The following is a 27,904-nucleotide window of genomic DNA, read 5'->3' as shown; positions in this document are numbered from 1 at the left end:
ATAATTAGATATAGGTAAACACGAAGAACTGATTATGTTATCTTGTCAAAGAAAATAGTTTCTTTTAAGTTTGTGAAGGGATAAATTCAAAAAAAAGGTAATAAGGAAGCCGAGAAGCTCCTGCTCATCAGGCTTGGACTGTTTGAAATTTTAGCAGTATTTTCTTGGAAAGAATTTGAGTTTTATGATTTTTCGTTTTCTTAGAAATCTCTGTCTTACGTGAGAATTTTCTTTTATTCTTGTCTCCTGTGAATAGAAAAAGAACTGCGATTCTCATATGAAAAAGTTTCAACAGTTTTGTTTTGTCTAACTGGCAAAAACTTAAATTCTAACTCTTTCTAAACTTGAGTATTCGTTACCACCGTTGAAGCTAAGCGAGTACATGTAAAATATTAGATAATACTTCACCTATAGCTTGAGTAGCTAAATAAAATTTTGGAAGGAAATGCAATTGGCCAGCTGGCTGAAATTCCGTATGGATAGATCTCCTCACGACAATGATTTAGTTGTTCCTCTTCTTCCCTTCTCCACAATGGTCGCAATGGGTCTTGATCCACAAGATACATAACTGAAACCCTCTACGTTTTTTACTACCCTCTACGTTTTGTCAAGACCGGAAAATTTGTTCTAGTAGACACCTTTATGATAGGAAATAGAGAGCCCCTCCCTCTTTCCATGTCAAATAAAATATGCTAATTTTTTTCTGGAGTGCTTAAAGGCACAACATGACAGGATTCCAAAAAACCTGCTTCCCCTCACCTGTGAGTGAACTCGCAGCTATGCTCGTCTCTGTCTACTTCTGGTCCGAAGGTGTGTCTATGCCTGCAAAACTTCGGGGGAAAATTTAATATGGAATTCCTAGGTTTTCTAGAATATTTTTTTACAAATCAAGAACAGATAAAAAAAAATTATCTTTGGGATAGAGGAAACAACTTTTTTTTACCACGTCTTGTGGTAAATTATCTCTAAGAACTTCAATTGTGGAGCTAAGACTTTTTTTTCTTCCTATGTGTACTATTTAGAAGGCTAAAATAAAATTATATAAATTTTTTTGCCAAATTACAAGAGGAACGTTTCCTCTCCATTTTTCAATCTTCATGCAAAAAATATTTTCTTCCATCTCGAACCGTTATTGATCTATAGACCGCAGGTCACAATACCGAAAAAAAGAAAGTCACAATTTTTGTGTTTTAGTTTTTCAGAATTAATGTCTATACTAGAAGAATAGTAACCTACAAGAAATAAGCATAGTCTTAGCTCAAGGACCTAAGAGACAATTTTAAACTCTACTAGAGTTCAACTTTAAATGAACCCTAAGAAGTTTATAAGTTTATTCATTGAGGGAATTAGACTCGTATTTTGATCCTTTACCATTCAGGATTCAGAAGATAAAAAACAATTTTTGTTGAAAAATTGCTGGCAATTTCAAAAAGATTTTTCCCTCTCTGTTTCATTGTCTCAATACCTTAAACAATGAGTGAAGTTCCACCTCCAAGTGCTATCGAGCTATAGACCCCTTATGACAAGCAGTAAGGTTGTTCTGCAACACATTTATATAGCATATTTAAAATCTGGGAATATCTATTAAAAACATATTAGTATAAGTCTCAGTTCTAGGGGTAACGCAAATGCTTTGTTACTCATTATTTCTATCCTGCAGCCTTTGACTTGAGTTGTATAATTTAGGTTTAAGTTTATGTTTATTTATTCATTAAAAACAAAACAATTTTTAGCATTTACAAGGCAGCAGTTATGAAAAATTCCTCAACTCTGTCTCCCCAACTCTGAAACAATAATAAAAAAAGAAAAAAATTGAAAAGAGAAACAAAAACAGCCAAACAAGAAAGAAGACTCTTTCAACAATGTTGTTTCTTTATCACACTCATACTACAACCCCCATACCACCCTACCTCTCTGCCACCCAGGAAAAAAAAAAGAGGAAGAAGAGTAAACAGTGAAGAAAGATAAATCATGGGGATAAGAAATGATAATGATGGATCTAAATAATAGATTAAACATAAATATGCGTAAAAAATGCGAAAAAGAATACCATTAAAAAGAATAATAGAAAAGAAATAAAGAAGAAAGGAAGAAAAACAATTTTAAAACGCATAAATCAAAAATACTGTATAAGGTCGTCAATAGACCAGATCCGCCTAATTGGAGCAGTAGGCCTATCGGTTTCGCGCACAAAAATACGGCCTTGATCGGACCACACACTGCGGATTCCAAACTTAACTTTTGAATCGCTCAGAAGATCATGCTTTCGTTTAGTAAGATACTCGGCAATAAACAATCCTGATCCAATAAGCTGCTTCTTTACTTTAAATACATGGCGGGCTATTTCTTTTGATCGGAACTGAACGAGGACAGGGGCAACTTTATCTGGTCTTTGAGTAATGTTTGAATCAACACTAAGTCGCTTAACACTAACTATGTCTGAAATCTTTACATACAATACGTGTTTTATGGCATCACCAACACTTTGTGAAGAAATCTGTTTGACACCGTTGAATAGATGGAAATCATTTCTCCCTTCCTGCTCTATGTCATCTAGTTTCAGCTCAAGCTGATTAATACGGATTTGTAGTAATTCAATCATATGCATGCAGGTTTTCAGATATTTTTCGATTAATTCAAATTTGGGCTGAAGCTGAATGTGTACCGCAACATAAATTTCAGAAACCATCGTTTCAACCGGAAATTTAGCATGAATATTAGCTGTAGTTTGGGATGTTAAATCTTTAAGCTTTTCATCAATTTTATTCTTGATTTCTTCAGCTAGATTTTGCTTTGTAGCCGCAAGTTTATTCTCTGTAGCGGCCACAAGGCTACGGAGGTTAGCGATGATTAAAAAAAAAGCGAGGATTCAAAAGCTGGCTATCCGTTACCGAATATTGCCCTTTCTTTAGAAACTGCCGGTAAACATCAGGATGATTTTTTAGCTCATCAAACGCATAATTTACACCCTTAGTTTTCTTTGCTGATGCTTCCTTCTCATTATCATTAAAACTAAGAGGATTAGTACCGGATACAAGCTGATGATCGTTTGTAACAAATTTGTAACAAACTTCGCAACAAATTTGCAGTCTCCGGTATTCGTCGTCATCAAACAGTTCGTGGTAACGAACTGTAGTAAGGAGCGACCCGGCTCAATAGTAACCAAAACTCTAAAAAATGGAATTTTGATACCAATAGCTACATCAAAAGAATCGAATTTTAATGCTGATTTTAAATATATAAGTTTAATCCAATATAATCTTACCCATCAAAAGTTACGACCCTGAAAAAATTTGCGTTATTTTAGAAAATAGGGGGAAACACCCCCTAAAAGTCATAGAATCTTAACGAAAATTACACCATCAGATTCAGCGTATCAGAGAACCCTGCTGTAGAAGTTTCCAGCTCCTATCTACAAAAATGTGCCTCCCTTCGGAAACCCCTATGGAATCGCCGTGAAATCAGTGTCCAAACGAAAGTTCGAATTTACATGGCACTAGTCCGCACCGTTCTCCTTTATGGGTGCGAAACATGGTCGGCAAAACTACAACAAGAGAATACACTTAAGGTGTTTGAGCATACTTGTCTACGAAGAATTCTCAGAGTACAGATATGTGACCGTATCTCCAACGTGAATATACGTCGAATGTGTAATATTAAGAGAGATGTTGTGCTCACTATTAAAGAACGCCGTTTGAAATGGTTGGGCCATGTATTACGGAAACCGCCAGAGTATCTGCCTTGCCAAATACTTCTAGTTTAGCCTATTAGCTACTGGAAGAAACGCCAAGGAGGACAGAGGAAGAACTGGTGGAACCTGGCCAAGTCAGACCTTGAACCAATCGGGGGTTTCAGAAAATTCGGTCGCATATGGTCAACACAGTGGCTCGCCTTTGCAGAGCAGCTGGCACAAGATCGATCAACATGGTCCAAGAAGGTCTCTAAAATCATCGATGCCGGGCGAGGTGGAAACGCCTGATTCCCACCACAAGTACAAGTAAGTAAGTAAAGTACAAAAATGTGGAATTTTATATTTTTTGCCAGAAGGCAGATCTCGGATGCGTGTTTATTTGTTTTTTGTTTTTTTTTCAGGGGTGATCGCATCGACCCAGTTGTCCAAGAATGTTGCAGGAGGGTTCATTCTAACAGAGATGAAAAGTTCTAGTGCACTTTTTCAGTGACCAAAAAAATTTGAGGGCACCTAGGCCCCCTCCCACGCAAATTATTTTTCCAAAGTCAACGGATCAAAATTCTGAGATGGCCATTTTATTCAGAGCAGTCGAAAAACCTTATAACTATGTCTTTGGGGACGACTTACTCCCCCACAGTCCCCGTGGGAGGGGCTACAAGTTACAAACTTTGACAAGTGCTTACATATAGTAATGGTTATTGGGAAGTGTACAGGCGTTTTCAGGAGATTTTTTGGTTGGGGGAGGGGTTGAGAAGAGGGGGATATGCTGGGGGAACTTTCCATCGAGGAATTTGTCATGGGGGAAGAAAATTTCCATGAAGGGAGCGCAGGATTTACTAGCATTATTTAAAAAAAAAAACAATGAAAAAATAAATATGAAAAAGTTTTTTTCAGCTGGAAGTAAGAGCAGCATTAAAACTTAAAACGAACAGAAATTATTACCCATATGAGGGGCTCACATCTTCCTAATACCTCGCTCTTTACGCTAAAGTATTTTTAGTAATGTCAACTATTTATTCTACGGCTTTTGTGATTCAGGGGTCATTCTTAATGAATTGGGACAAAATTTAAGATTTAGTGTAAAGAGAGAGGTACTGACGAGGGGGTGAACTTCCTCATATATGCAATAAAAACATGAGAATAAAAATTTCTTTACGTAAGCTAATTTATAAGTTATGTATATCTTTTACTAATAAAAAGATTCGTAAAAAATTAAAAGTTCTAGTTGCCTTTTTAATTAACCAAAAAATTGGAGGGCAACCAGGCTTCCTCCCCCGCTCTTTTTTTCTCAAAATCATTCGAACAAAATTATGAGAAAGCCAATTAGCCAAAAAAAATAAATATGCAAATTTCGTTTTAATTATTCCTCTGCGGAGAGCAAAAATTAAAACATGCATTGATTCAAAAACGTTCAGAAATTAAATAAAAAATAAAACAAATTCTTTCAACTGAAAGTAAGGAGCGACATTAAAACTTAAAACGAACAGAAATTACTTCGTATATGAAAGGGGCTGCTTCCTCATCAACGCCCCGCTCTTTGCGCTAAAGTTTTTTACTGTTTTAAAAAGAAGAGTTTAGAGAAATAGTCAAACTTTAGCGTAAAGAGCGTGGGCGTTGATGAGGAAGCAGCCTCTTTCATTTGCGAAGTAATTTCTGTTCGTTTTAAGTTTTAATGTCGCTCCTTACTTTCAGTTGAAAAAATTTTTTTTTATTTAATTTTTACCTCTAGGATTCGAACTGGTCAGAGGGGATAGCCCGCAAATTTGGCTAGGAATAAACAACCGATTTTAATGTTCGCAGGATTCATTCCTTATAAATGAAAGATTATAAAGTGAAAGAAACTTATCTTTCAGTGAGGGCCGAGCCTCACTAATGTATCCAAGTGAACAATCAGTCCAAACTGTGCGAGGTCGGCCCAACTGCTAATGCTTCTCGACACTAAACAGTGTAATTAACGCCCAGGCAAATTATATCCAATTTTCTCTACACACCACACTTGGGTATCGTATCGAATTTTCTCAATTTAAAACGCCAAAAATTTGATTGTGTGATAAATTCAAGTATCCGATTGCACAATTTCTGAAGTCACTGAATTAATTCATGGCTAACGAATCAAGTTCAAACAATTCAAAAGTTCAAACAGGTGTAAACCCTTTGAGAGCTAGTTCAATACTGAAGCTAGTTCAATACTTGTTCAATGCTAGTTCAGGAATATATATCAGTACATGTAGGCTATATTAAACTGACATTCCACGATCATTTGCTTTTTTTTTAGTGAAGTCCAATTTTGTTCTGGTCTTGAGAAGGCTTGGTGGTTGTCAACCCTATTCATGATATTTTTTGCTCGTTTTAGTTTGATAGGGTTATTTATTGTAATTTCTGTTTGTTTTGGGTTTCATTTATTTATTGATGGTGATGATATGTGGTAGTTTTAAGCTTGGAAGATTATTCGACTTCAGTTCTGCTCATATTTTTTAATGGAGCTCTTTCCTTTTCTTTGATAAACTTGCTTCGTGGAAAAAGTTCTTCAAATTAATCTAGTACAAAGATTTATCAGTCATAATCATTTATAGAGAGAAGACTCACGTAATCTTTGAAGTAGTAATACTATCCGTTTTTGGCAGATAAATGAATTTATCCTTTACTTTTTAAGTCTTCTATTAATTTAGTTTTTCTTTAAATTGCACAGGTTATAGATTTCTCCTTGTTTTTGGCACCAGTTTAAGCAACAGGATTTTCAATTTTATGTATTAAGTTTTTCAGCTCTGGTAATAGAGAAGGAGTTCTGTTACATGAAGTAAATTGGTGCATGATGGACCGTAGATGTAGAAAAAAAAAGTGTGGTTAAATCAGAAAATGCTATACTAATCTACGAATTCTGTAAACGAAATATAAGCCAGCTTAAGTAATAGATAAGCAGGTTTCGGCGAAGAGATAATTTTCTTTAAATGCCTTTCAGAATGTTCCGGATCACTGTTATATTTGCATATCTAGTGACTACGGGGTTTACTGCCTGTCCTGACGCCATTTTGCTAGGCCCATGCAAATGTACAGAGGGAGACATTCTTGATCGACGCTATACAGTCACCTGTAGAGATGCAAATGCAACAACCATCAAAGCAGCTTTTGCAAGAGAATTTGACAAGTCAAATTTGAGAACTATTGAAATATGGCATTCTGATATTGGATCTATAACAGCTGATTTTTTCACAGACAAAACTGCTGATTATTTATATCTTGGCAATAATGAAATTACATCAATCGATTTTGGTGTGTTTGACAACATGAAGGCGGGCTTGAAAACCTTAGAAATATACGGAAGCCCCGCGTTATCTTCATTTGACTTCAATCTCCTAGAGGGCTTTCAGCAGTTGAACAAACTTCATCTTGCTTTTACAAGTATTACAGAAGTAACCTCTCTGCCCCTCCTCCCAAATTTATCAAACATTTATTTAGGCTACAATTTGATTAGTTCAATTGAACCATTTGCATTTGAAGGGTTAACAGATCTATCATCCTTGCATTTGAATGGTAATAAGCTGTCTGGTCTTGGAGATTATTGGCTATCATTTACTTCCAATCGCAGTTTGATATGGGTTGATTTGATGAACAATCAAATTGAGTCGATTACAAACAACACATTTACAAGTAAGTTACTCTCTTTTGATTTTTCAGAGTTTGAAATGTAGAATTTTCGTCAACTAGAGCTTAAAATAAATACCCCTTGACTACCTATATACAACCAATCTCAATTTTCTTTAAGAGCCTTTCTCTCTATTTGGTTTAACAATTTCTATTGTTTATGTGAACTTCTCCAATATAAAAAAAAACGAAAAATACACAGTAGAACACTTAAGAATTTCCTAAAATACAAAGAAGAAAAGCACTAACTTCAAACTGGTGTGAAAGCTGATCAGAGGCAGCACACTAGCGGCTCATTGGATTTGATATTAAAAGTTCTAGCGTTGTTTAGAGAAGACAAAAGTAATTGGAGGGCAACCACAGCCTCCCTCACATGCCCTTTTCTCCTATCTGGCCCCTTGTAAGTCCCATGACATTAAATTTAAATTCTGAGATGGTCTGAGATGGCCTTCCCCAGGGCGGTTGTGTGTATTTATAGTTTTTGTAATTTAGTAGTTAATAAAGAGAGTTCACTAAAAAAAAAAAAAAAGGTTTCCCACACCGCTCATAAATTAGGTGGCGCTATTTTGCTGCCTTGGATTTCTGCATATTTTATTCTTTATATTCTATGTTATTTTCTGCTGCCTTTAAGATTTAAACTTACTCTTCTTCACAAAAAAGCTTCGTTTTTGATATTTTAAGTTCTATTCATTTTCTATTTTCCATATTTGTATATTATATTTGTTTGCTAATAAGTTTCAATTGATAAAAGGTCAGTTAATAGTATAAACTCTATGGCTTTAGTCGGACTCATGCTTGTTTCAGAACCACACTTGATTAACGTCATTAGTGGCTTCTATTATTTTCGTAGCTTATATTGATGAAATAAAAAAAAATATTTAGTTTCAAGAAAAAACAGAAATTATTCCGTATATGAAGGAGTTGCCCCCCTCCTTAATACCTTGCTCTTCCTGCTAAATTTTTGCACTTTTAAAAAAACCTTCCTATTCTAATCAAACAGCCCTTGTCTTTCAGGAGTCATTCTTAAAGAATTGGGGAAAACAGTCAAACTTTAGCTTAAAGAGTAATGTATTGAAGAAGGGGGCAACCCCTTCGTATAAGGAATAATTTCTGCTCATTTTTTCTTTTATTATTGCTCCTTACTTTCGGTTGAAAAACTTGTTTTTTTTATTCAATTCCTGATCACGGGAAACTCCTCCGTGGAAATTTATTCCCACGTAAAATACACCTTCCCTCCGTTAAATGCCTCCCAGATAGTTCCATCATCGCTGGAAATCCCCCCCCCACCTCGGTAAAAGATCTTGCAGACGATTCAACCTGGAAAATTCTCCTTGGTATAATTTAATTTGAAAAATGAAACCGTTTCTCCCATCACCACGGAACTCCCCCTTCCGTGATAATTTTTTTCCTGGAAATCCAAACGCACTGAAAAATTTTCCCGGACCATTCCCAGGAACATATCCACTTAGTATTTTTTTTTAAAAATTCCCCCTGTGTGATATTTCCCTTGAAAAGCCCACCCCCAGACCCCAGATATTTCCCTCCCCGGAGAACACAATCTCCATAGAAATCCACTAAAAAATAAATCGCCCCATCCAAAAAATGTCTGTATACTTTCCGATAACAAATACATTTTGTAAACAGAAGGCAAATTTTATAACTTAAATATCTATCCCCAGGGGCTGTGGGGGGGGGGGGGTCATGTTATATCCAACTGTATAGTTTTGGGACCTTTCAATTATGGTAAAAAAAACTGGCTATCTCAAAATATTTTTCCGACGGTTTTGGAGAAAAAAAGAGACGTAGGAGGTGGGCTCGTTGCCCTTCAATATTTTTGGTCATTTAATTAAAAAAGCCCTAGGACTTTAATTTCTGTTCAAACGAACCCGCTCCCAATGATCTAGGACCATCGGTTCGATATGATTACCCCTGGTGAACAAAAAACAAACAAAAAAGCAAATAAACACGCATCCGTGATCATTCTTCTGGCAAAAAGCACAAATTCTTTATTTTGCAGGTAGGAATATGAAACATCTAAAGTGGGGTTTTCTGATATGCTAAACATGATAGTGTGACTTTCATTAAGATTCTTGCACTTTTGAGGGGTGTTTCTAGCTTTTTCAAAAATCAGGCAAATTTTTTTGGGCTCGTAGCCTTTTATGGGTAACACTACGCTTAATGAATCTTATATACTTAGAATCAGCATAACAGCTTGATTATTTTGATATTTCTATCGATATGAAAAAATCCGTTTTATAGAGTTTTGGTTACTATTGAGTCGTGTTACTTCATACTTACAGTTCTTAACCACGAATTGTTTAATGCTTCACAGAGCAAAGCATCATCATAAATCATAATTCATCATAATTGAAATCAAGATTAAACCTCAAAAATTATTAAATTTATTCTTATCAACTTTTTAATAAAGGAATTTTTCAATTAAAAGCGCATGTTACCCACATTCTTCCCATTCTTTTAGTGGGGGTTGGGGTTGAAAATTACAAACTTCCGTACGAGCAGGGTGACACAAATGAGTGTGTTGCACATGATAGAAAAGCTTACGAGCTTCAAAACAATCATACAGTTCGTGGTAACGAACTGTAGTAAGGAGGGGTTCGGCTCAATAGTAACCGAAACTCTAAAAAACCTAATTTTGATACCAATAGTTACATCAAAAGGATCGCATTTTAATGCTGATTTTAAATATATAAGTTTTATACAAGTCCTACCCATCAAAATTTACAAGCCTGAGAAAGTTTGCCTTATTTTGCAGAATAGGGAGAAACACCCACTTAAAGTCATAGAATCTTAAACGAAAATCACACCATCAGATTCAGCGTATCAGAGAACCCTTCTGTAAAACTTTCAAGCTCCTATCTACAAAAATGTGGAATTTTGTACATTTTGCCAGAAGACAGATCACTGATGCGTGTTTATTTCTTTGTTTGTTTTGTTTTTTTTTCCCAGGGGTGATCGTATCGACCCAGTGGACCTAGAATGTCGTGAGCAGGCTCATTCTAACGGAAATTAAAAGTTCTAGTGCCCTTTTTAAGTGACCAAAAAATCAGAGGGCACCTTGGCCCCCTCTGACGCTCATTTTTTTCCAAAGTCACCAGATCAAAATTTTGAGATGGCCATTCTGCTCAGCATAGTCGAAAACTTATTAACTATATCTTTGGGGACGACTTAATCCCCCACAGGTCCCGGGGGAGGGGCTGCAAGTTACAAAAACTTAGACCATTGTTTACATATAGTAATGGTTATTATGAAGTGTACATATGTTTTCAGGGGGATTTTTTCGCGTTAGGGTGGGGGTGGGTCGGGGGTTACGTGGGAGGATCTTTCCATGGAGTAATTTATCTTGAGGGAAGAGAATTTCCATGAAGGGGGTGCAGGATTTTCTAGCATTATTTAAAAAAAATAATGAGAAAATAAATGATTTTTTTTTCAACTGGAAGTAATGAGCAGCATTAAAACTTAAAACGAACATAAAATATTACGTATATAAGGGGGTTCGTCTCCTTTAAAATACCTTGCTCTTTACGCTAAAGCATTTTGAGCAATTTCAGCTATTCATTCTAAGGCCTTTGTGGTTCAGGGGTCAATCTTAAGGATTTGGGACAAAATTCAAACTTTAGTGTAAAGAGCGAGGTATTGACGAGTGGGCGAAACCCCTCATATACGTAATAAAAATACACAAATATAGAAGTTCGTTACCTAAGTTAATTCGTAAGGTACGTATGTTTATTACTGACAAAACGTTCTTAAAAAGATCTAGCTGCACTTTTAAGTAACTAAAAATTGGAGGGCAACTAGGCCTTCTCCTTCACCCCATTATTTTTATCAAAATCATCCAATCAAAACTATGGGAAAGCCGTTTAGCAAACAAAAAAATCTATGCGCCAATTTCGTTTTAATTATTCATGTGCGGTGAGCCAAAATCAAAACATGCATTAATTGGAAAACTTTCAGAAATTAAATAAAAAATACAGTTTTTTAACTGCAAGTAAGGAGCGACATTAAAACTTAAAATGAATAGAAATCATTCCGTATATGAAAGGGATTGTCCCCTCCTCAACGCCTCGCTTTTTACGCTAAAGTTTTTTATTGTTTTAAAAAGTAAAGTTTTGAGAAAGAGTCGAACTTTAGCGTAAAGAGCGAGGCGTTGAGGACAGGACAACCCATTCGTATACGAATAGTTTCTGTTCGTTTTGCTAGCAGTTAAAAAAAAAACAGTTTTTTTTTTAATTTAATTTTCTCCAAAGATGGCTAATAATATGCGTTTTGATACTGGAAAAAATAATTTTTATCTTCATACTGGTAAGCAAACTTAATCATTGAATATGCTTCTTCGTGTATAGCAAGCTAATCTAAGAGGCTCCTTTAATTTATAGAGATTGGTACTTCTTACGAAATTAATCTGGCAAGAAACAAGTTTACTACAATACCCGAAGAAATATTTTACCCTATCTTGGAACAGCTTGGAATTTTTGGTTATGTTGATTTGTACCCTGGTGTTAGCTCAACAGGTAAAATATTTATCTCCTTTTTTCCTGTTTTCTTATGTTAACTAAAAAATACTTTCCAAAAAGATTTTTTTCAAAGAAATACAAATGGCCACATTAAGCTTAAAACCAGTAAAAACTAATTCATATAATAATTTAACCTCAATATTACCAAAAGCTACTATTAAAGAACAAATGAAGCCCAAGATGAACGAAAATTAAATAAAAATTCATGGAAAACATACAGGTCACATTCAATAACATAAATAAATAAATAAATCTTAAACGAGTAAAAATTAAAGTATGTATTTAAGGCAAACTTAAAGCGAACAAAAATCACCACAAACAAGAGTTTGGCAACTGCGCCCTTCCCCCTCCCCTAACTGTAAAAGTCTAAAGCCTACTGCATCATTTGCGTTATAGTGAAAACCACATGTTTCTTGAAAAGTCCTTGGAAAAACTAATAAGGCCCAATTGAATATTTGATATATAATGATAATAATTGCTGAAAACTCAGCATTTCAAGTTCTACTTCACTGTAATTTCTAATTATATTTTTCAATTATAAAAGAAAATTTTTGTTAGCCTACACATATTGTTTTCGGTAAGGGAAAAATGATGTAATAGGTTTTGGACTTTTACGGTTAGGGGAGGTGGAAGGGGACAGTAGCCAAACTCTTTTTTGTAGTGATTTTTGTTTGCTATAAGTTTGACTTGAATGTTGAATTCAATTTTTACTCGTTTTAAGATTTATATATTCATTTATATTACTACCTGTTATCTGTATGTTTTGTATGATTGTTAATTTAGTTTGTGTTTGTTTTGTGTTTTATTAATTCTATAATGTACAGAAATTATTTCTGCTGGTTTCGATTTTAATATAGATCTTTGCTTTACTTCGAAAAGCCTCTTTCTGGAACGTTGAACTTTGAAAAACATAAACCCCCAACCTTGCATATAAGCAATTGACAACTTAGATTACATACAACTTTTACTCCATGGGCTGTGGGAGGTTTTGTCGTCCCTAAAAACATAGTTATTTGACTATTAGATGGCTATCCCAATATTTTAATGAACGGTCTTCGGGGGTATGGCAGCTGTTAAAGGGAATAGGAGGGGAACTGTTTGTCCTCTCGCCCCTCCTCAATACCTCCTCAACATGTTTTGAATGTTCAAACTTAGCACCCTCAGCAGTTCTTGAAATATTGCAGATACACCTTTATGATTCTAATAATTATAACGATTGGAAGAGTAGCCCACTAAAAATGCAAGAAACAATTGACATTTGATACTAGCAATACATTCAATAATGGTTGTTACAGTTGTGTAACTATTTGCTCGTACATATACCTGGACAGTAGTTTACGTATGCAAAATATTTCACGTACATACTTCAAAATCCTTCTAAATAGGACTATCATGGTTGCGGCAGTAGCTGCCACCTAAGTAGTGTTGCTGTACCAGGTCCAGACTCTACGCCCGAGGCTCAAAAGAAGCTATATCCGAATGACCTACTTACACGAGCCTAGTACAAGAGATACATGATTAGCATAATCCAGCCGGCATCTCATTTACAAATACCTGTCTGAACATGATTAATGAAGAAGTTTAAAACATGTCTTATGACGATTAAATTATATGAACAAATTTTTCATTTGGAATTGAACGAAACTGGTGTTGACACGCACTTAGGTACAGTAAATTGAACATATTTTATAATAGGAACTGAATATTAATGAATCAAAAAGCGACAAATCCAAGGTCATTCACATCCCAGCCTCCATGGGGCCCAATATCCCTAGTCCAGTTTTTGGAATCACCCCCCCCCCTCCCCTGCAAAAAACAAAAAAAATAAAATCAAAAATAGATTAAAAAATAGCAAAAAATAAAAACAAATTTAAAAATGAAAAAAGCAAAAAAATAAAAACAAATTTAAAAATGAAAAATAACGAAGAACAAAAAAATTAAAAATAAAAAGAATTAATGAAAAAAATAGAAATAAAAAAATAACTAAAAATGAAAAAAATCTGAATAGAATCTGAGAAGGTTGAAAATGCATTACCTGTGATAATGCGCGCCAGGGGGTGCCACGAGTCAGCTATTGATTGTCACAGGCTGGGTATTGCCATAAAGTATCAAGATATAATAATGTTCAAACAAAAGATCTATCGTTATATTCAAATGTCAGAAAACAGCAAAGGGATGACGATGGGTACCAGAGGGTGCCACCTTGCGGGCACATTGTGTCACGCTGAAAGTAAGTGCCTGGAGTCTTCAGAAGAAATGCTAATGGGAATTTTCCTTTAAATTTAAACTATCGATTCTGCTGTAAACGGTTAATTTTTGTAGGAAAATGACTGAAAATACCTTAGGCGCGATAATATGCACCAGAGGGTGCCAAGAGTCAACCATTGAGTACCAAGGTGGTTTGAACTGCCTTTCACTATCAAATTCTAACTATGAAATGCTATGTTCCTACTATTCAAATAAAAAATATCTGTCGGGCAATTCAAACGTCAGAAAACGTTCAATTGACGATGATGGGTACCAGAGAAGCCACTGGGAGGGCAAGTTGTGCCAAGCTGGCTTGAATCGCCAGGTGTCATCAGAAGACACATTATTGAGAATTTTCTTTTGAGTTTAAACGATTGATTCTAGTGTATAGGGTTATTTTTTGTAGAAAAATGTCTGAAAATACTTTAGGCAGTATGAATTTAGTATCTGAACTAAAAGGAACTAGCTTATGAACCTAATCGGATTACTTTTTGTACTGTATTGTGATTGCGCAATTAACTTGCGGACTTAATTGTGAGGGATTGCTCACTTCATACACAGTGAGTTATTATTAGTGTATAATTGAATATATTGGTGTTATCGCTGATTAAAAACTGTGATTAAGTTTGTGAATCTGCAGTATCTCGTCGGAATAAATGACGGGAAAAAAGCCCCGAAGGCTACCACCCGAGAAGGATACTCCCACTGAAACCCTTAGCCGGTCGCCATTCCGACCTACCTATAAAACTCTTCCTAGAACCCCCCCAACTACGCGATCCAAAACTGTTAGCCACTTGTCAGGAATTCAGGCCTTAGCCGAAACTACCTCTAATGAAAGAGGTGAGACGCCTGGCAAAAAGAGGAAAAAGGATGAAACTCGTTCACCAACGATAGTGCAACCCCTCTCTTCAAGTGTCCCAGAAACAAGTGCTAACGATCACCCCAATTATTATACTGTCTCAATCAAGAAAACCAATGGCCAACCCTTTTCAAAAGATCGAATAATGCAAATTAGGAAAGCCGTCTTTCTGATCACCAAGGTGAATTTTGAACTTGTTTTCAAGCAGGACGAGTCTATTGATATTTACTTTACGTCTTCTCAGGCGGCAGACCATGTCCTGTCAAAATCCAAAGAAATAATTCTTGATGGCTCAAAAATTTTAGCCACAAAAAAAGATGTGGAAAAGTTACACAAGTATGTGCTGTATGGTGTTGATACCAGTGTAAAAGTGGAGGAAATACAAACTGAACTAATAGATTCTTCAGGTCTTCTCATCAATCCTTCAACTGCTATAAGGCTAAGTTTAAACAAAGAAGGTTTTCTTCACCCTAGCCGTTCAATCCTCATTTCCTGCAAAGTTGAGCTAAGCGGAGAAATATTCTTGTACGGTATGTCTCTTTTTTACAAGATTTATAAGCCTAAGCCCCTACAATGCTCCACTTGTCTAGCCCACGGCCACAGCAAAAAACACTGCAAACAGTCCCATCCGTCTTGCCTTAAGTGTGGGAAAACAGGCCACGCAATTAGTGAATGCCCTGAGTCAGACCCTTTCTGCAGAAATTGTAACCGGAAGGGACACACAGCCCTCCAAAAACAATCTTGCCCAGCTCACCAAAAGCGAGTTGTAATCCTTAGAACATCTGATAAAATGAACCTACCCTACTCAGTTGTAGCTGCAAGAATCCCTTGGCAACCCACACCCCATCGGCCCAGTAGAAGCCAAGCAACAGTTGCTGTAGCAGATGCAAAGACAGTATCATTTCCAAAAGAGGCAAATAATGTTCATACTCAAGGTTCTAGTCATTCCCCCCATCCCTTACCTAAGTTTACTTCAACATCCTGCCCTCCAAAAGATTCATCTAAAAATAGCCAAGAATGGCAAAGGCTTGCAACTTATCTCACAGTCAGTCACTTAATTGGGGTTAGTAATGAAGCTGAGGAAACCAAAAATACTCTCAAGAAGAAAGCTATCACTAAACTCCTAGGTGATGACATATTAGAAACAGCTATGGCTCAATTATCCTCCATGAAAAAGGACATAGATCCTACATCAAAGCTAGTTAAGCCTGTAGACTCAACTGCAAATCAAATCAATGCAGGCTCTGAAATTGCCACAACCCCAAGACGGTAGTAGATGCCACTACCCTAGTCAAAGGCAAGAAATCTAAGAAAAAAACGGCAAACTTTCCATCCCAGTCCAAAATTACCACCAATGATATTTCGTCGGCTGAAGAAGATTTCCAATATTCTAATCAAGGAGATGATGAAACTCAGACCACAATGGATGTTTAAATGTGCACCGTACAAGATTTTACGTTTCTCACGAATTTATCACTGTGTAATAATGTTGTTTTTAACTATTACGATGACCAAAATAATTTGCCCACCAGCCCCTTAGCTAGCCCCGATAGCCCTTTAAACCAAATTAACTGTGAATATCTCGACACTTTTGATTTTGTGAAAAATGTGAAACCTAAGCTAATGGAAGAGACCAAACTTAATGTAATTTGCTTTAACATCAGAAGTATACGGGATAAGTGGGCTAATTTTAAAGACTTAGTTTTAATTAATGGTTACTGCCCTTTCGACGTAATTGGAATAACGGAAACATGGCTTTCAGAAATTGATGATAAGAATGAATTTTCCCTCCTGGTTTTCAAGCTATTCATATTGAAAGAAAATTAACCAAGTCCTCTGGCGGCATTTCTCTTTACATCCGGTCAAGTCTGAAATTCACCAGGCTATTAGACTGTGAATCCTTATTCTCGCAACCTATAAATAATAGATGCATTTATTCAATAATCGTAGACATAAGTGTTGACGAGAATTCTTTTATTTTTTCATTATTTTATAAGCCCCCCTCATTTCCGACCCCTTTCTTTTGTAACCTATTTGATGATTTTTCTAGTTTTATTAATTTACCACAAAAGAAGGCAATAGTTTTTGGGGACTTCAATTGTAATTTACTAAATGTTAGCAATAATAATGATTGTGATACCTTTTTTGAAACATTCACCTCAAGTGGTCTTCTTCCCACAATCCTTTTTCCTACTAGAGTTGATCCTGTGAGGTCTACAGCTACTGTAATTGACAACATTTTTGTATCCACTTCCCTGGGAAACCACCTGTCCTCCAAAATAATATTTTCTGACCTGTCAGATCACTTTCCAATCTATCTCTCGCTACCCTCCCTACCAACTACTGAGCCCTCTAGAACTAAAACCCCTACGTATAATAGAATATATAATACTGTGAATATGAACAGGTTCACGGATCGTTTGAAATCCTTTGACTGGTCCAAGGTTTTGGATTGTCAGGATGTTAATTCAGCCACAAATGGTTTTACACAAGGACTGAGTGATCTTATCAGTTCAACCTTTCCAGTTCGTAAATCAAACCGAAAAACTAGCCATATACGCCCCTGGATGTCTAATAGCCTGATAATCTCTTCATACCGAAAAAATGACCTATATAAGTTAGCTTGCAAAACCAGTAACGTTATTGACCTGACTAATTATAAAAAATACAAAAATTTATATACCAAACTTGTCCGGGAAGCAAAAAAAAATTATTATTATTCGAAAATCTCTCATTGCAAAGGGAACTTGCAAAAAATTTGGTCAACAATAAATGAAATTCTTTCAAAAAAAAGAAGTTCAAGATCTGTACCTCTTAACCTTAAGGACATCAGTGGCAGATTAATTGACCCAAGTTCAGTACCGGATGCTTTTAATAATTATTTCACTAATATTCCAAATGCTAACTCCTGTTCCTTCTCCCAGTCAGTACAACCTAGCAAGAATCCTGGAACCATGTTTTTCTCTCCAACTGATCGTAAAGAGGTGCTTCAAGTTATCAAATGTCTCTCTAATAGTAGTACACCTGACTTCTTTGGCATAAGTAATAAGCTTCTTAGGACCGTATCTTCCTATGTTAGTGAACCCATTGTGCACATAGCAAACCTGTCTATGACCAATGGAGTCTTCCCAGAAATATTTAAATCAGCAATTGTTATCCCGATTCATAAAAAAGGCGATCCGTCTGAGATAAGTAATTATCGTCCAATCTCACTTCTCCCAGTTATATCTAAAGTGCTCGAGAGAATTATATTCCGACGTCTTTCTCCCTTTTTATTTGGGATTCATTCTTCAGATTCGTTGATTTCTCCCCATCAATATGGCTTCCGTTCCAAATTTTCAACTGCTCATGCACTAATAGACGCCACACAGTTTATACGTTCCCAACTTGACCTTAAAAATACTGTATTGGGCTTATTTCTGGACTTTTCTAAGGCCTTTGATATGGTTGATCACAGTGTTCTATTAAGTAAACTCAACAACTTAGGGATTCGTGGAGTTCCTTTCTCATGGTTTGGCTCTTATCTCTCTGGTAGAGTACAGAGTGTGAGTCTGGGCGGGTTGACTTCACATCCCCTATCTGTCCGAAGGGGCGTCCCACAAGGCTCTGTTCTTGGTCCAATACTTTTTCTCCTTTATATTAATGATTTGGTTACGGACCTGAGTCCATCAGTGCACCCAGTACTTTTCGCTGACGATAGCAACTTTTTCATCACCGGTCCTAATTTACCATCCGTTGTCGCCTCTACTCAAACCCTTCTGAATAGAGTAGAGGAGTGGTGTCTAGTTAACTGCATGACCATTAACATCAAGAAAAGTCAGGTTGTATTATTTCGAACCCCTTACAAAAAAAATGAAGCTCAGCAAGCACTTGGCCTAAAATATTCTACCAATCTCCTCCCACAGGTCGAAGTTGCCAAGTTTCTTGGTGTTCACATAGACTCCTCCCTATCATTTGCAACACACGTGTCCTACATCAGAGCCATAATTTTGCGACAGGTAAGTATGATTAATCGTGCGAATTATTTTCTTCCTCCCGATATCCTTGTCACCCTTTATTACTCTTTTATTTACCCATATATCTCATACTGTGGATCTGTTTGGGGCAACACTTTTCCTTCAGTTACCAATAAATTAAAATCTGCCCAAAACCGTGCCATCAAAGCAGTTTTTCGGCTGCCCCGACTATATCCCACCCAGGACTTGTACTCCGATTTTGGTATTATCCCTTTTGAACAAATCATCAAAAAATTAAATCTTTACCTTGCATACTCCGCTTACCATAAAAATCTTCCTCCTCAATTATTATCTTATTTTAATATTAATAATTCTGAAGGCCTCTGTCTCCGTTCATCCAACCGTTCCTTCATTGTCCCCAAGTGTGTCTCTAGTTCCGCCCAGCGATCCCCCATTTATAAATCTATACTTCAATGGAATATAATACCCTCCAGTGTCGAGCTATCCACAAGTTTTCGCATGCTGTATAGCAATGTACTAAAATTTTGATATTATAACTCTCTAAATTCTTATTCAATTTGCTTTAGTTACTCATGTTTTCTCTTTTCTATTTTTTTCTCTCTTCTTCATTTTCAATTTTTTGTGGTTATGGTCCTCAACAAGTTCGCTTCCAGGATCTTTATTATTATTGGTGTTATATTGTAGTTTTATTTGAATAAATTGAATTGAATTATAATGCGCAACAGAGGTCACCACGAGCCAGCCACTGGGTACCAAAATGGCGTGACTTCAATCCAACTATCACATTCTAACGGTGAACTGCTATATTCCCACTGTTCGAATAATCTATCGGGGTATCCGACCGTCAGAAAACTCTCAACTGATGATGACGGGTGGAAAACAACCTTTTCTTACCTGTATAATCTAAATTTCAGTGCCCTAAGAATAGATTATTTCAATAATATCTGTAAATTGGTTTATTAATAAAACGAGTAGGTAAAATAAAAGGTCTTCATCATCAGATTTCTTGTTCAAGTATGAATCTTCAATATATTTAACCATTACAATTTAGTCATCTAGTAGTCTAAGTACATAGGTATGCTCGTTCAAGTTTGCATCTAATATAAGTATAAAATTCTTTGTAGCGATGAGGAAAAGATAGACTTTCGACCGCATATGAAGGTGTGCCATATTCTATCCTTAAGGATACTCTTGGTTTTATTTCACTTCTGCTAGCACATTCAAGCTCCAATAGAGTAAAAGGCTCTATTAAAAAACAAAATATACTAAGAACAATCAACAATAATATCTGCTAATACCCTCTAAACCATTACTTAGCAAGCAGGTGTACTTAATAGACCAATAATAAATAACAATGTTGGACACTTGTGCGGCTCAGTGGCAATGGTTAGGAAACATGCAATTCATGGCTTATTCTATCCAGAAACTATGCAGAGAATTTTCCGACTTGGAAAACGCTTATCACGTAGAATTTATTTCTCAGGACATGATAACATCAATTGCTTATTGGCACACATGGTTAAGGCAGTATCTTTATGTTGTGGGAATCTCTTATCTTACGTTCGATTCCTAGATCAGACAAATTTTTGAGATTATAAAGGTTCCCTGAGAAATAAATATTGAAGAAAGAGACATGAAGAAAAAAAATCATAAGACAAAAAAAATGAAGAAAGACTTCTCTAAAAGTATTACATAACATCCTAAGTGTGCGCTGTCATAACTTAACATGCAGGTGTGCGCCGTCATTACGAAACACTCAACTTATCAGCCGTCATAACAAAACACTCACATGTACGCTGTCATTACGTAACATCCACATTTGCACTGTCATTACGCAACATCCACGGGGGGCATCGTTATTGTGTGACACCCATGTTTTTACCGTCCTAAGTTACAACTGGAGTTGTAACTTTTTGCGAAAGGGAGGCACAACGTTCCTCTCCTGTGCTCAAGAGTTTCTAGCTTGGCCTATTTTAGAAGGAGCGAGTATGGTACCTTAGCTTCTTTAAAAATCATTCTCGGGGCTCTTTTCGAATGAATTTGATTTTTTCCTGATTCATCGCGGTAGATAACAGGATGCCAAACTGGACAAGCAAATTCAGAATGCGGGCAGACAAAGGAAGCATAAATCCTTAAAGAATGGGATTGGTGAACGTTAAATATTATTCAAGAGCTTAAGGAGAGACATGGACGCATTAACTCTATGGACGATATCTTTAACGTGGAAACCCCACTTTAAATTAGAGGAAATTGCGACCCCAAGTAATTTAAAGGAAGACACAGAAATATCTGGGGGGACATGGTTGAGGAAAAGGGGTTAGGTTTTAAGGAAACATATTGGTGTTATCAAAGATTTAGAGGGGTTTACTCCCATGTCTAAGTTCGCAGCGTCATCTGCAATATCATTGAGGATACTCATAGGGCTGTTACTAAATTTCGGTAGCAGGTTTCAACAACCGTTAGGTCATCCCCAAATTTTCTTCTGTCGGAAAATTCCTTAGTGAGGCTATTTATCATAACAGAAAAAAGGAGGGGCCTAGGAGAGTTCCCTGAGGTACTCTACTGTGGAGGGGACTGGAAAAAATCATTCTGATATTTGACAGCCTGTGATCTATTTTATAAAAAGAAGACCAACAATTTAACCAGGAAAGAACCAATGCTGAAACCAGTTACAAGTTTCTCAACTAAAATATTGTAGTTAACAAAGTCAAATGCTTTTTGAAGGTCAATGGAAATTAAATTTAGCCAGCAATTAGGTTTTTCGAGAATTTTTTCCATTGAGTCGATAAGAAAAACAAGGTAATGGGAAGTAGAAGTGGATTTGATGTTCCTGAATTATCTCATTTCAGTAAGAGGTAGGATTTTCTTTTTCTTTTAGCAAATCTGCAAGGAATCGTTTATAAAGTTTAGAGGACATAGAAGTGAGTGAAATATGACGAACACCTTCAAAACCAGGTTTTCCGTCTTTTTTTTCAAGGGGTTTATAAAGCCCTGTTTCCGAATTTGTGGATATTGGCCAGACTCAGTAATCTCACTGAAAAGAACAGACAAGGGCTTTGAAAGGAATTCACTGAAAGCACTAATAAGTATAAAATGGGGATATAAAATGGGGATAAAATAGTAAATGGGATATAAAAAGGGCAGACACTTGTTTTTCGTAGTTTCTCAATTCTTTTTTCTCTCTCAGACGGATATATAGAGGGGAATGCTAGTGGAAGATCATCAATAGGTAATTGATAAGACAATGCTGGAAGACTCTGGACGATGGAAGCAAGCAACTTTTTAAGATTATTAGCAGTAACTTCTGGGGATTGAAGTAGGTTGAAATCAAGCTGGTCTAGACTCCTACCACGCAGCTTCTTTACTTCGGAATATCAATTTTTGGCTTATTGTTAAACGATTCTTCAACTTTATTCTTTTAGTAGGATCAGGCAGATGTACGTATTTTCATTTGCCACATGACTCCTAACCTATAATCAATCCTTAACGTTGATAGGGCAATTTCGAAAAATTGCCTGATTTCAGGGGCAATGCTATAACGCGTTGTCCATAGTAAAGGCCATTTGGCTCCAATGTTTTATTTTTTTCTTTTTCTCAGAGGCACTTCATATGGAAGGGGTCATCGCATAAGCTTTGGAAGGGACTCATTCGATTTGAAATGGCAAGTTCTAATGCCCTTTTTAAGATTCCAAAGTGATCGGAGAGCAACTACCCCCCATGCCCTTTTTTCTCAAATGTATCAGATAAAAATTTTGAGATGGCCAAGTTGTTAAAAATAGTTCAAAGATAATATAACAAAAAAATCCGGTGACGACAAAACCCCCAGGGCCCAGGGACAGGTGTTGTAAATTATGCCCGGGGGGCATATATGAGTTTAATGGAAAGGATGCTCGTATAAACTTCAGAGAGGGCTCAATTAACTGGAAACTGAAAGTTATAGTTCACTTTTAAGAGTCAAAAGAAATCGGAGGGCAGCTAGCTGCCCCCCCCCTTCACGCCCTTTTTTTCTCAGACCCATCAGATAAGAACTTCCAGATATAAATTTTGTTAAAAATAGTTCAAACATTTCTAAAAAAAACTCCGGTATCGATACAACCTCCCAGGGCCCGAGGGCAGGCGTTGTAAGTTAGGCCCTAATGGCATATATGGTTCTTATGGAAGGATGCTCGTATAAACTTCAGGAAGGGCTCATTTGATTGGAAATTGAAAGTTATAGTTCACTTTTTAAGAGTCAAAAGAGATCGAAGGGGAACTAGCCCCCCCCCTACTTTACGCCCTTTTTCCTCAAACTCATCAGATAAGAACTTTGAGATTTAGCCATTTTCTAAATAGATCAAAGATCATATAATGAAAACTCTGGGGTCGAGGCAAACCCCCAGGGTCAGGGGACAGGCGTTGCAAGTTATGCCCTGGAGGCAAATATGGTTCTTATGAAAGGGATGCTTGTATAAATTTCAGAGATGGCTCTTTTGATTGGAAATTGAAAGTTCTAGTTCAGTTTTTGATGGTCAAAAAAGATCCGAGGGCAAATACCCCCCCCCCCTCCCAAGCCCCCTTGTCTCCAAATGCATCCGTTCGCAACTAGCCACTCCCCTGCCACGCCCTTTTTTCCCCAAACGCATTCAATAAAATTTTTTAGATAGCTATTTTGTTAAAAATAGTTCTAAGATCATATGAAGAAAACTTCGGGGTCGACACAAACCCCCACGGCCTGGAGCGCTGTAAGTTATACCCTTTGGGCATATATGGTTCTTATAAAAGGGATGCTTACATAAGCTTTGGAGAGGGCTCATTTGAATGGAAATTGAAAGTTCTAGTTCACTTTTTAAGAGGCAAAAGAAATCGGAGGGCAACTAGTCCCCACACGCCCTTTTTTCCCAAAACCCATCCGATAAAAATTTTGAGATGGCCATTTCAAAATAGTTCAAAGGTCAGATAACAAGAACTTTGGTGTCAAGGGCAGGCGTTGTCAGTTATGCCCTGGGGGCATATACTGTTCTAATGGAAAGGATACTCGTGTAAATTTCAGAGAGGGCTTATTTGATTGGAAATTGAAATTTATAGTTTACTTTTGAAAAGTCAAAAGAGATGGTGGGGGAACTAGCCCCCCCCCCCTTCACGCCCGTTTTCCTCAAACCCATCAGATAAGAACTTCCAGATATTCACTATCTTAAAAATAGTCCAAAGACCATATAACAAAAATTCCGGTGTCGACACAACCTCCCAGGGCCAGGGGGCAGGTCTTGTAAGTTAGGCCCTGCTGGTATATGGTTCTTAAGAATGGGATGCTCGTATAAACTTCAGGAAGGCTCACTTGATTAGAAACTGAAAGTTATAGTTCACTTCTTAAGAATCAAAAGCAATCGGACGGGAACTAGCCCCCCTCCTTCCCGCCCTTTTTTCTGATTTGAAATTGAAAGCTCTAGTTCAGTTTTTGATAGTCAAAAGAGATTCGAGGGCAACTAGTCCCCTCCTACTCCCTTTTTTATCCAAATACATTCTTTGGCAACTACCCCCCATGTCCTTTTCCCCCAAACGCATTTAATAAATTTGTTTAGACAGCTATTATGTTAAAAATAGTTCTAAAATGACATAACGAAAACTCCGGGTCGACACAAATCCCCAGGGCCTGGGGCGCTGTATGCTATGTCCTTAGGGTATATGGTTCTTATGGGAGGGATGCTAATATAAACTTTAGAGAGGGCTAATTTGAATGGAAATTGAAAGTTCTAGTTCACTTTCTAAGAGTCAAAAGAGATCAGAGGACAACTAGTCCTCCCCCACGCCTTTTTTCCCCAAACCCATCCGATAAAAATTTTGAGATAGCCATTTCTTTAAAATAGCTCAAAGGGCAGATAACGAAAACTTCTGTATCGACACAACCCCCCCCAGGGCCCGGAGACAGGTATTGCAGCATTGAAAATGAAAATAAAATTACAGAGAAATAAAATCTTATTTTTTCGAAGAACTGATGATCTTCCAATCCAACAATTAAGAGCATTACATATCAAATATTAAGTTTAATTTTATTTGTACTTTTTAAGACTGTTCAAGATTCATATAGTTTTCAGTAAAGAATCAATGACGCAGTAGTTTTTAGACTTTTACGGTGAAAGGAGGAGGCAAAACCCAAACTCTTCTTTGTAGAGATTTTTGTTCGTTTCAAGCTAGATCTTCGTATTCAATTCAACTTTCACTCGTTTCAAAATTTATTTACTCATTTATATTAGTAACTATTGTTTGTTTGTTTGCTATGATTGTTTATTTTATTTTCCGCTCGTTTTGGGTTCCATTCATGCCTTAATAGCAAAATATTTCTGTTCGCTTTAAGGTTGATTTGCATATTCAACTTAAGCTTTACTCGTTTTGAGATTTATTTATTCATTTACATTAGTACCTGTTGTGTTTTTTTCAATGATTGTTTATTTAATTTCTGTTCGTTTTTAATTTCATTTATTCTTTAATAGTCATTTCCAGTTGTTTTGAGTTTGGGTTATTGTAGGTTTCTATTTCTTTTGATCTTAAGTTTCACATGGCCTTTACGTTTCTTTAGAAAACTTCTTTTTCGGAGTTTTTTTTTAATTAATTCGAAAAAGAGAGGAAATACCCCCTAAAAGTCAAACAATCTCAATGAAAATTACATCGTCAGATTAAGCGTATCAGAGAGCCCTACTGAAGATGTTTCAAACTGCTGTCTACAAAAATGTGGAATTTTGTTGTTTTTTCGATGAAAAAATTAAAAAAACTAAAAAATTCAACCTGGAAAGATTGATGAAAATTAGAGAAAGTAAAGAGACGTACCCCACCTAACCTAGTGTAACCTAACCTGTCATCAATCCCTAATGGTGATGAGGCAATTTCGAAAAATTGCCTGATTTTCAAAAAAGAGAGGAAACACCTCCTAAAGGTAAAAGAATCGCAATGAAAATTACACCCTCAGATTCAACGTGTTAGAGAACCCTACTGTAGATGTTTGAAGCTCCTATCTATAAAAATGTGGAATTTCGTTATTTTTTAAGATGAAAATACAAAAGAAATGAAGAAACTCAACCTGGGAAAATCGATGAAAATGAGAGAAGGAGGGGGCTAAAAGACATGCCCCACCTAGCCTAGTGTGAACTAATCTTCATCAATACCTAATGTTGATAAGGTAATTTAGAAGAATTGTCTGATTTTCGAAAAAGAGAGGAAACATCCCTCTAAAAAACAAATTCTCTAACAATTATCAAAGAAGGACTGTTTTCCTATGTTTAGAACAAGTTTGTATCATTCTCTAAGAAAGAATCTCTAAAACTCCTCTACGACTGACTGTGTTCCTATGTTATAAACAACAACATAACACCAATAACAATAAGGATCCGGGATTTATTTGAATAAATAAATTGAATTGAATTGAAGCGAACTTGTTGAGGACCATAACGACAAAAATTTTAAATGAAGAAAAAAAAAGAAAGAGCGAGAATTATAATTATAATATAATTATAGAGAAATATAATTAAAGCAAATTGAATAAAAATTTAGAGAATTAAAATATCAAAGTTTAGTACATTGTTATTTTAGAAAACTTGTGGATAGCTCGACACGGAAGGGAATTATATTCCATTGAAGTATAGATTTAAAAATAGGGGATCGCTGGGCGGAACTAGAGACACACTTGAGGACAATGAAGGAACGGTTGGATTAACGGAGACAGAGACCTTCAGAATTATTACTATTAAAATAAGATAATAATTAGGGAGGAAGATTTTTATGGTTAGCGGAGTGGGATAGATTTAGAACAAGTTACACACCAACATACGAGCTTACGAGTTCGTAAAGTAACTTAAAAACGAAATTTCAAAAAGAAAAATTTAAAGAAAAGGACAAAAAAAAAAACAAAAAAAACAAACCAAGTAGGATCCAACTTCACATCTATGAAAAATGAAAGAAGTCACTTTTCAAAGATAATTGATGAAACTACCATGCATGATTTGTATAAAACTGTTACTTTTTTAGATGCGCTTTCTGGCAACGAAATAGTTTGTGATTGCAACATAGCTTGGCTTGTTAGAGCGGAAAACAGCATTGGAAATAGACTGCAAAGATCCTACTGTGCTCACAACTCATTTCCAATCAGTCAAATGCCTGCTGATTTCTTTGACGATGTTTGTCCTCAAAATTGACAATTTATAGCTTCTTCAACCCTAATTTTATAATTGGCTGCAGATGAAACAAAACTTGAATATAGTCTGAAACTAGGGAATAGAATTTTGGTTAGTAGAAAAGAAAATACAATCCTTGTTTTGGTACCGAAGCAGAATAAGTAAAATATATATGAAAACGGGAATATACCTTTTTCTCAAAATAGTCTTTATTTTGCAGTCCGGTCCAAAGAAAAAAAGTCATAGAATGTGAATTAAAACTTGACTGTGATGCTCTTGATTCGCCAGTTTAATTTACATTGAGGATCCAAATATTAGCCTGCTATAATATTTGTCGTAGTACTTTAAAACAAAGACTGTAAAACAGTAATTTATACAAAAGAAATAGATAAATTTAACTACCCATAATTTTTAAAACAAAGACAAATTATTAGAAAAGGTATAAAAGGGATCTTTAAACCCTAATTTTATAATTGGCTGCAGATGAAACAAAACTTGAATATAGTCTGAAACTAGGGAATAGAATTTTGGTTAGTAGAAAAGAAAATACAATCCTTGTTTTGGTACCGAAGCAGAATAAGTAAAATATATATGAAAACGGGAATATACCTTTTTCTCAAAATAGTCTTTATTTTGCAGTCCGGTCCAAAGAAAAAAGTCATAGACTGTGAATTAAAACTTGACTGTGATGCTCTTGATTCGCCAGTTTAATTTACATCGAGGATCCAAATATTAGCCTGCTATAATATTTGTCGTAGTACTTTAAAACAAAGACTGTAAAACAGTAATTTATACAAAAGAAATAGATAAATCTA

At 36.0% G+C, this 27,904-nt stretch overlaps 1 protein-coding gene across 1 annotated transcript; it reads left to right on the top strand.

Moving 5' to 3' along the window:
* Positions 1-27: 27 nt before the first annotated feature.
* On the top strand, positions 28-27,186 carry LOC136034750 (SLIT and NTRK-like protein 2). The gene is made up of 4 exons (XM_065716132.1): positions 28-97; positions 6,651-7,339; positions 11,728-11,862; positions 26,944-27,186. Exons 2-4 carry the CDS (start codon positions 6,652-6,654, stop codon positions 27,108-27,110), a joined length of 990 nt encoding a protein of 329 aa, XP_065572204.1. The 5' UTR covers positions 28-97; position 6,651; the 3' UTR covers positions 27,111-27,186.
* Positions 27,187-27,904: the final 718 nt, after the last annotated feature.

Source organism: Artemia franciscana, chromosome 13, assembly GCF_032884065.1.
Source record: "Artemia franciscana chromosome 13, ASM3288406v1, whole genome shotgun sequence".
NCBI classification, from domain to species: Eukaryota; Metazoa; Arthropoda; class Branchiopoda; order Anostraca; family Artemiidae; genus Artemia; species Artemia franciscana.
The sequence above is the reverse complement of the archived record's forward strand: the minus strand, read 5'-3'. Positions and strand labels throughout refer to the sequence as shown.

Coding starts and splice junctions, on each gene's coding strand:
- LOC136034750 (XM_065716132.1), top strand. CDS start 6,652: ATGTTCCGGATCACTGTTATATTTGCATATCTAGTGACTACGGGGTTT. Junction 7,340..11,727: donor TACAAACAACACATTTACAA/GTAAGTTACTCT, acceptor TTTAATTTATAG/AGATTGGTACTTCTTACGAA. Junction 11,863..26,943: donor CCCTGGTGTTAGCTCAACAG/GTAAAATATTTA, acceptor TTACTTTTTTAG/ATGCGCTTTCTGGCAACGAA.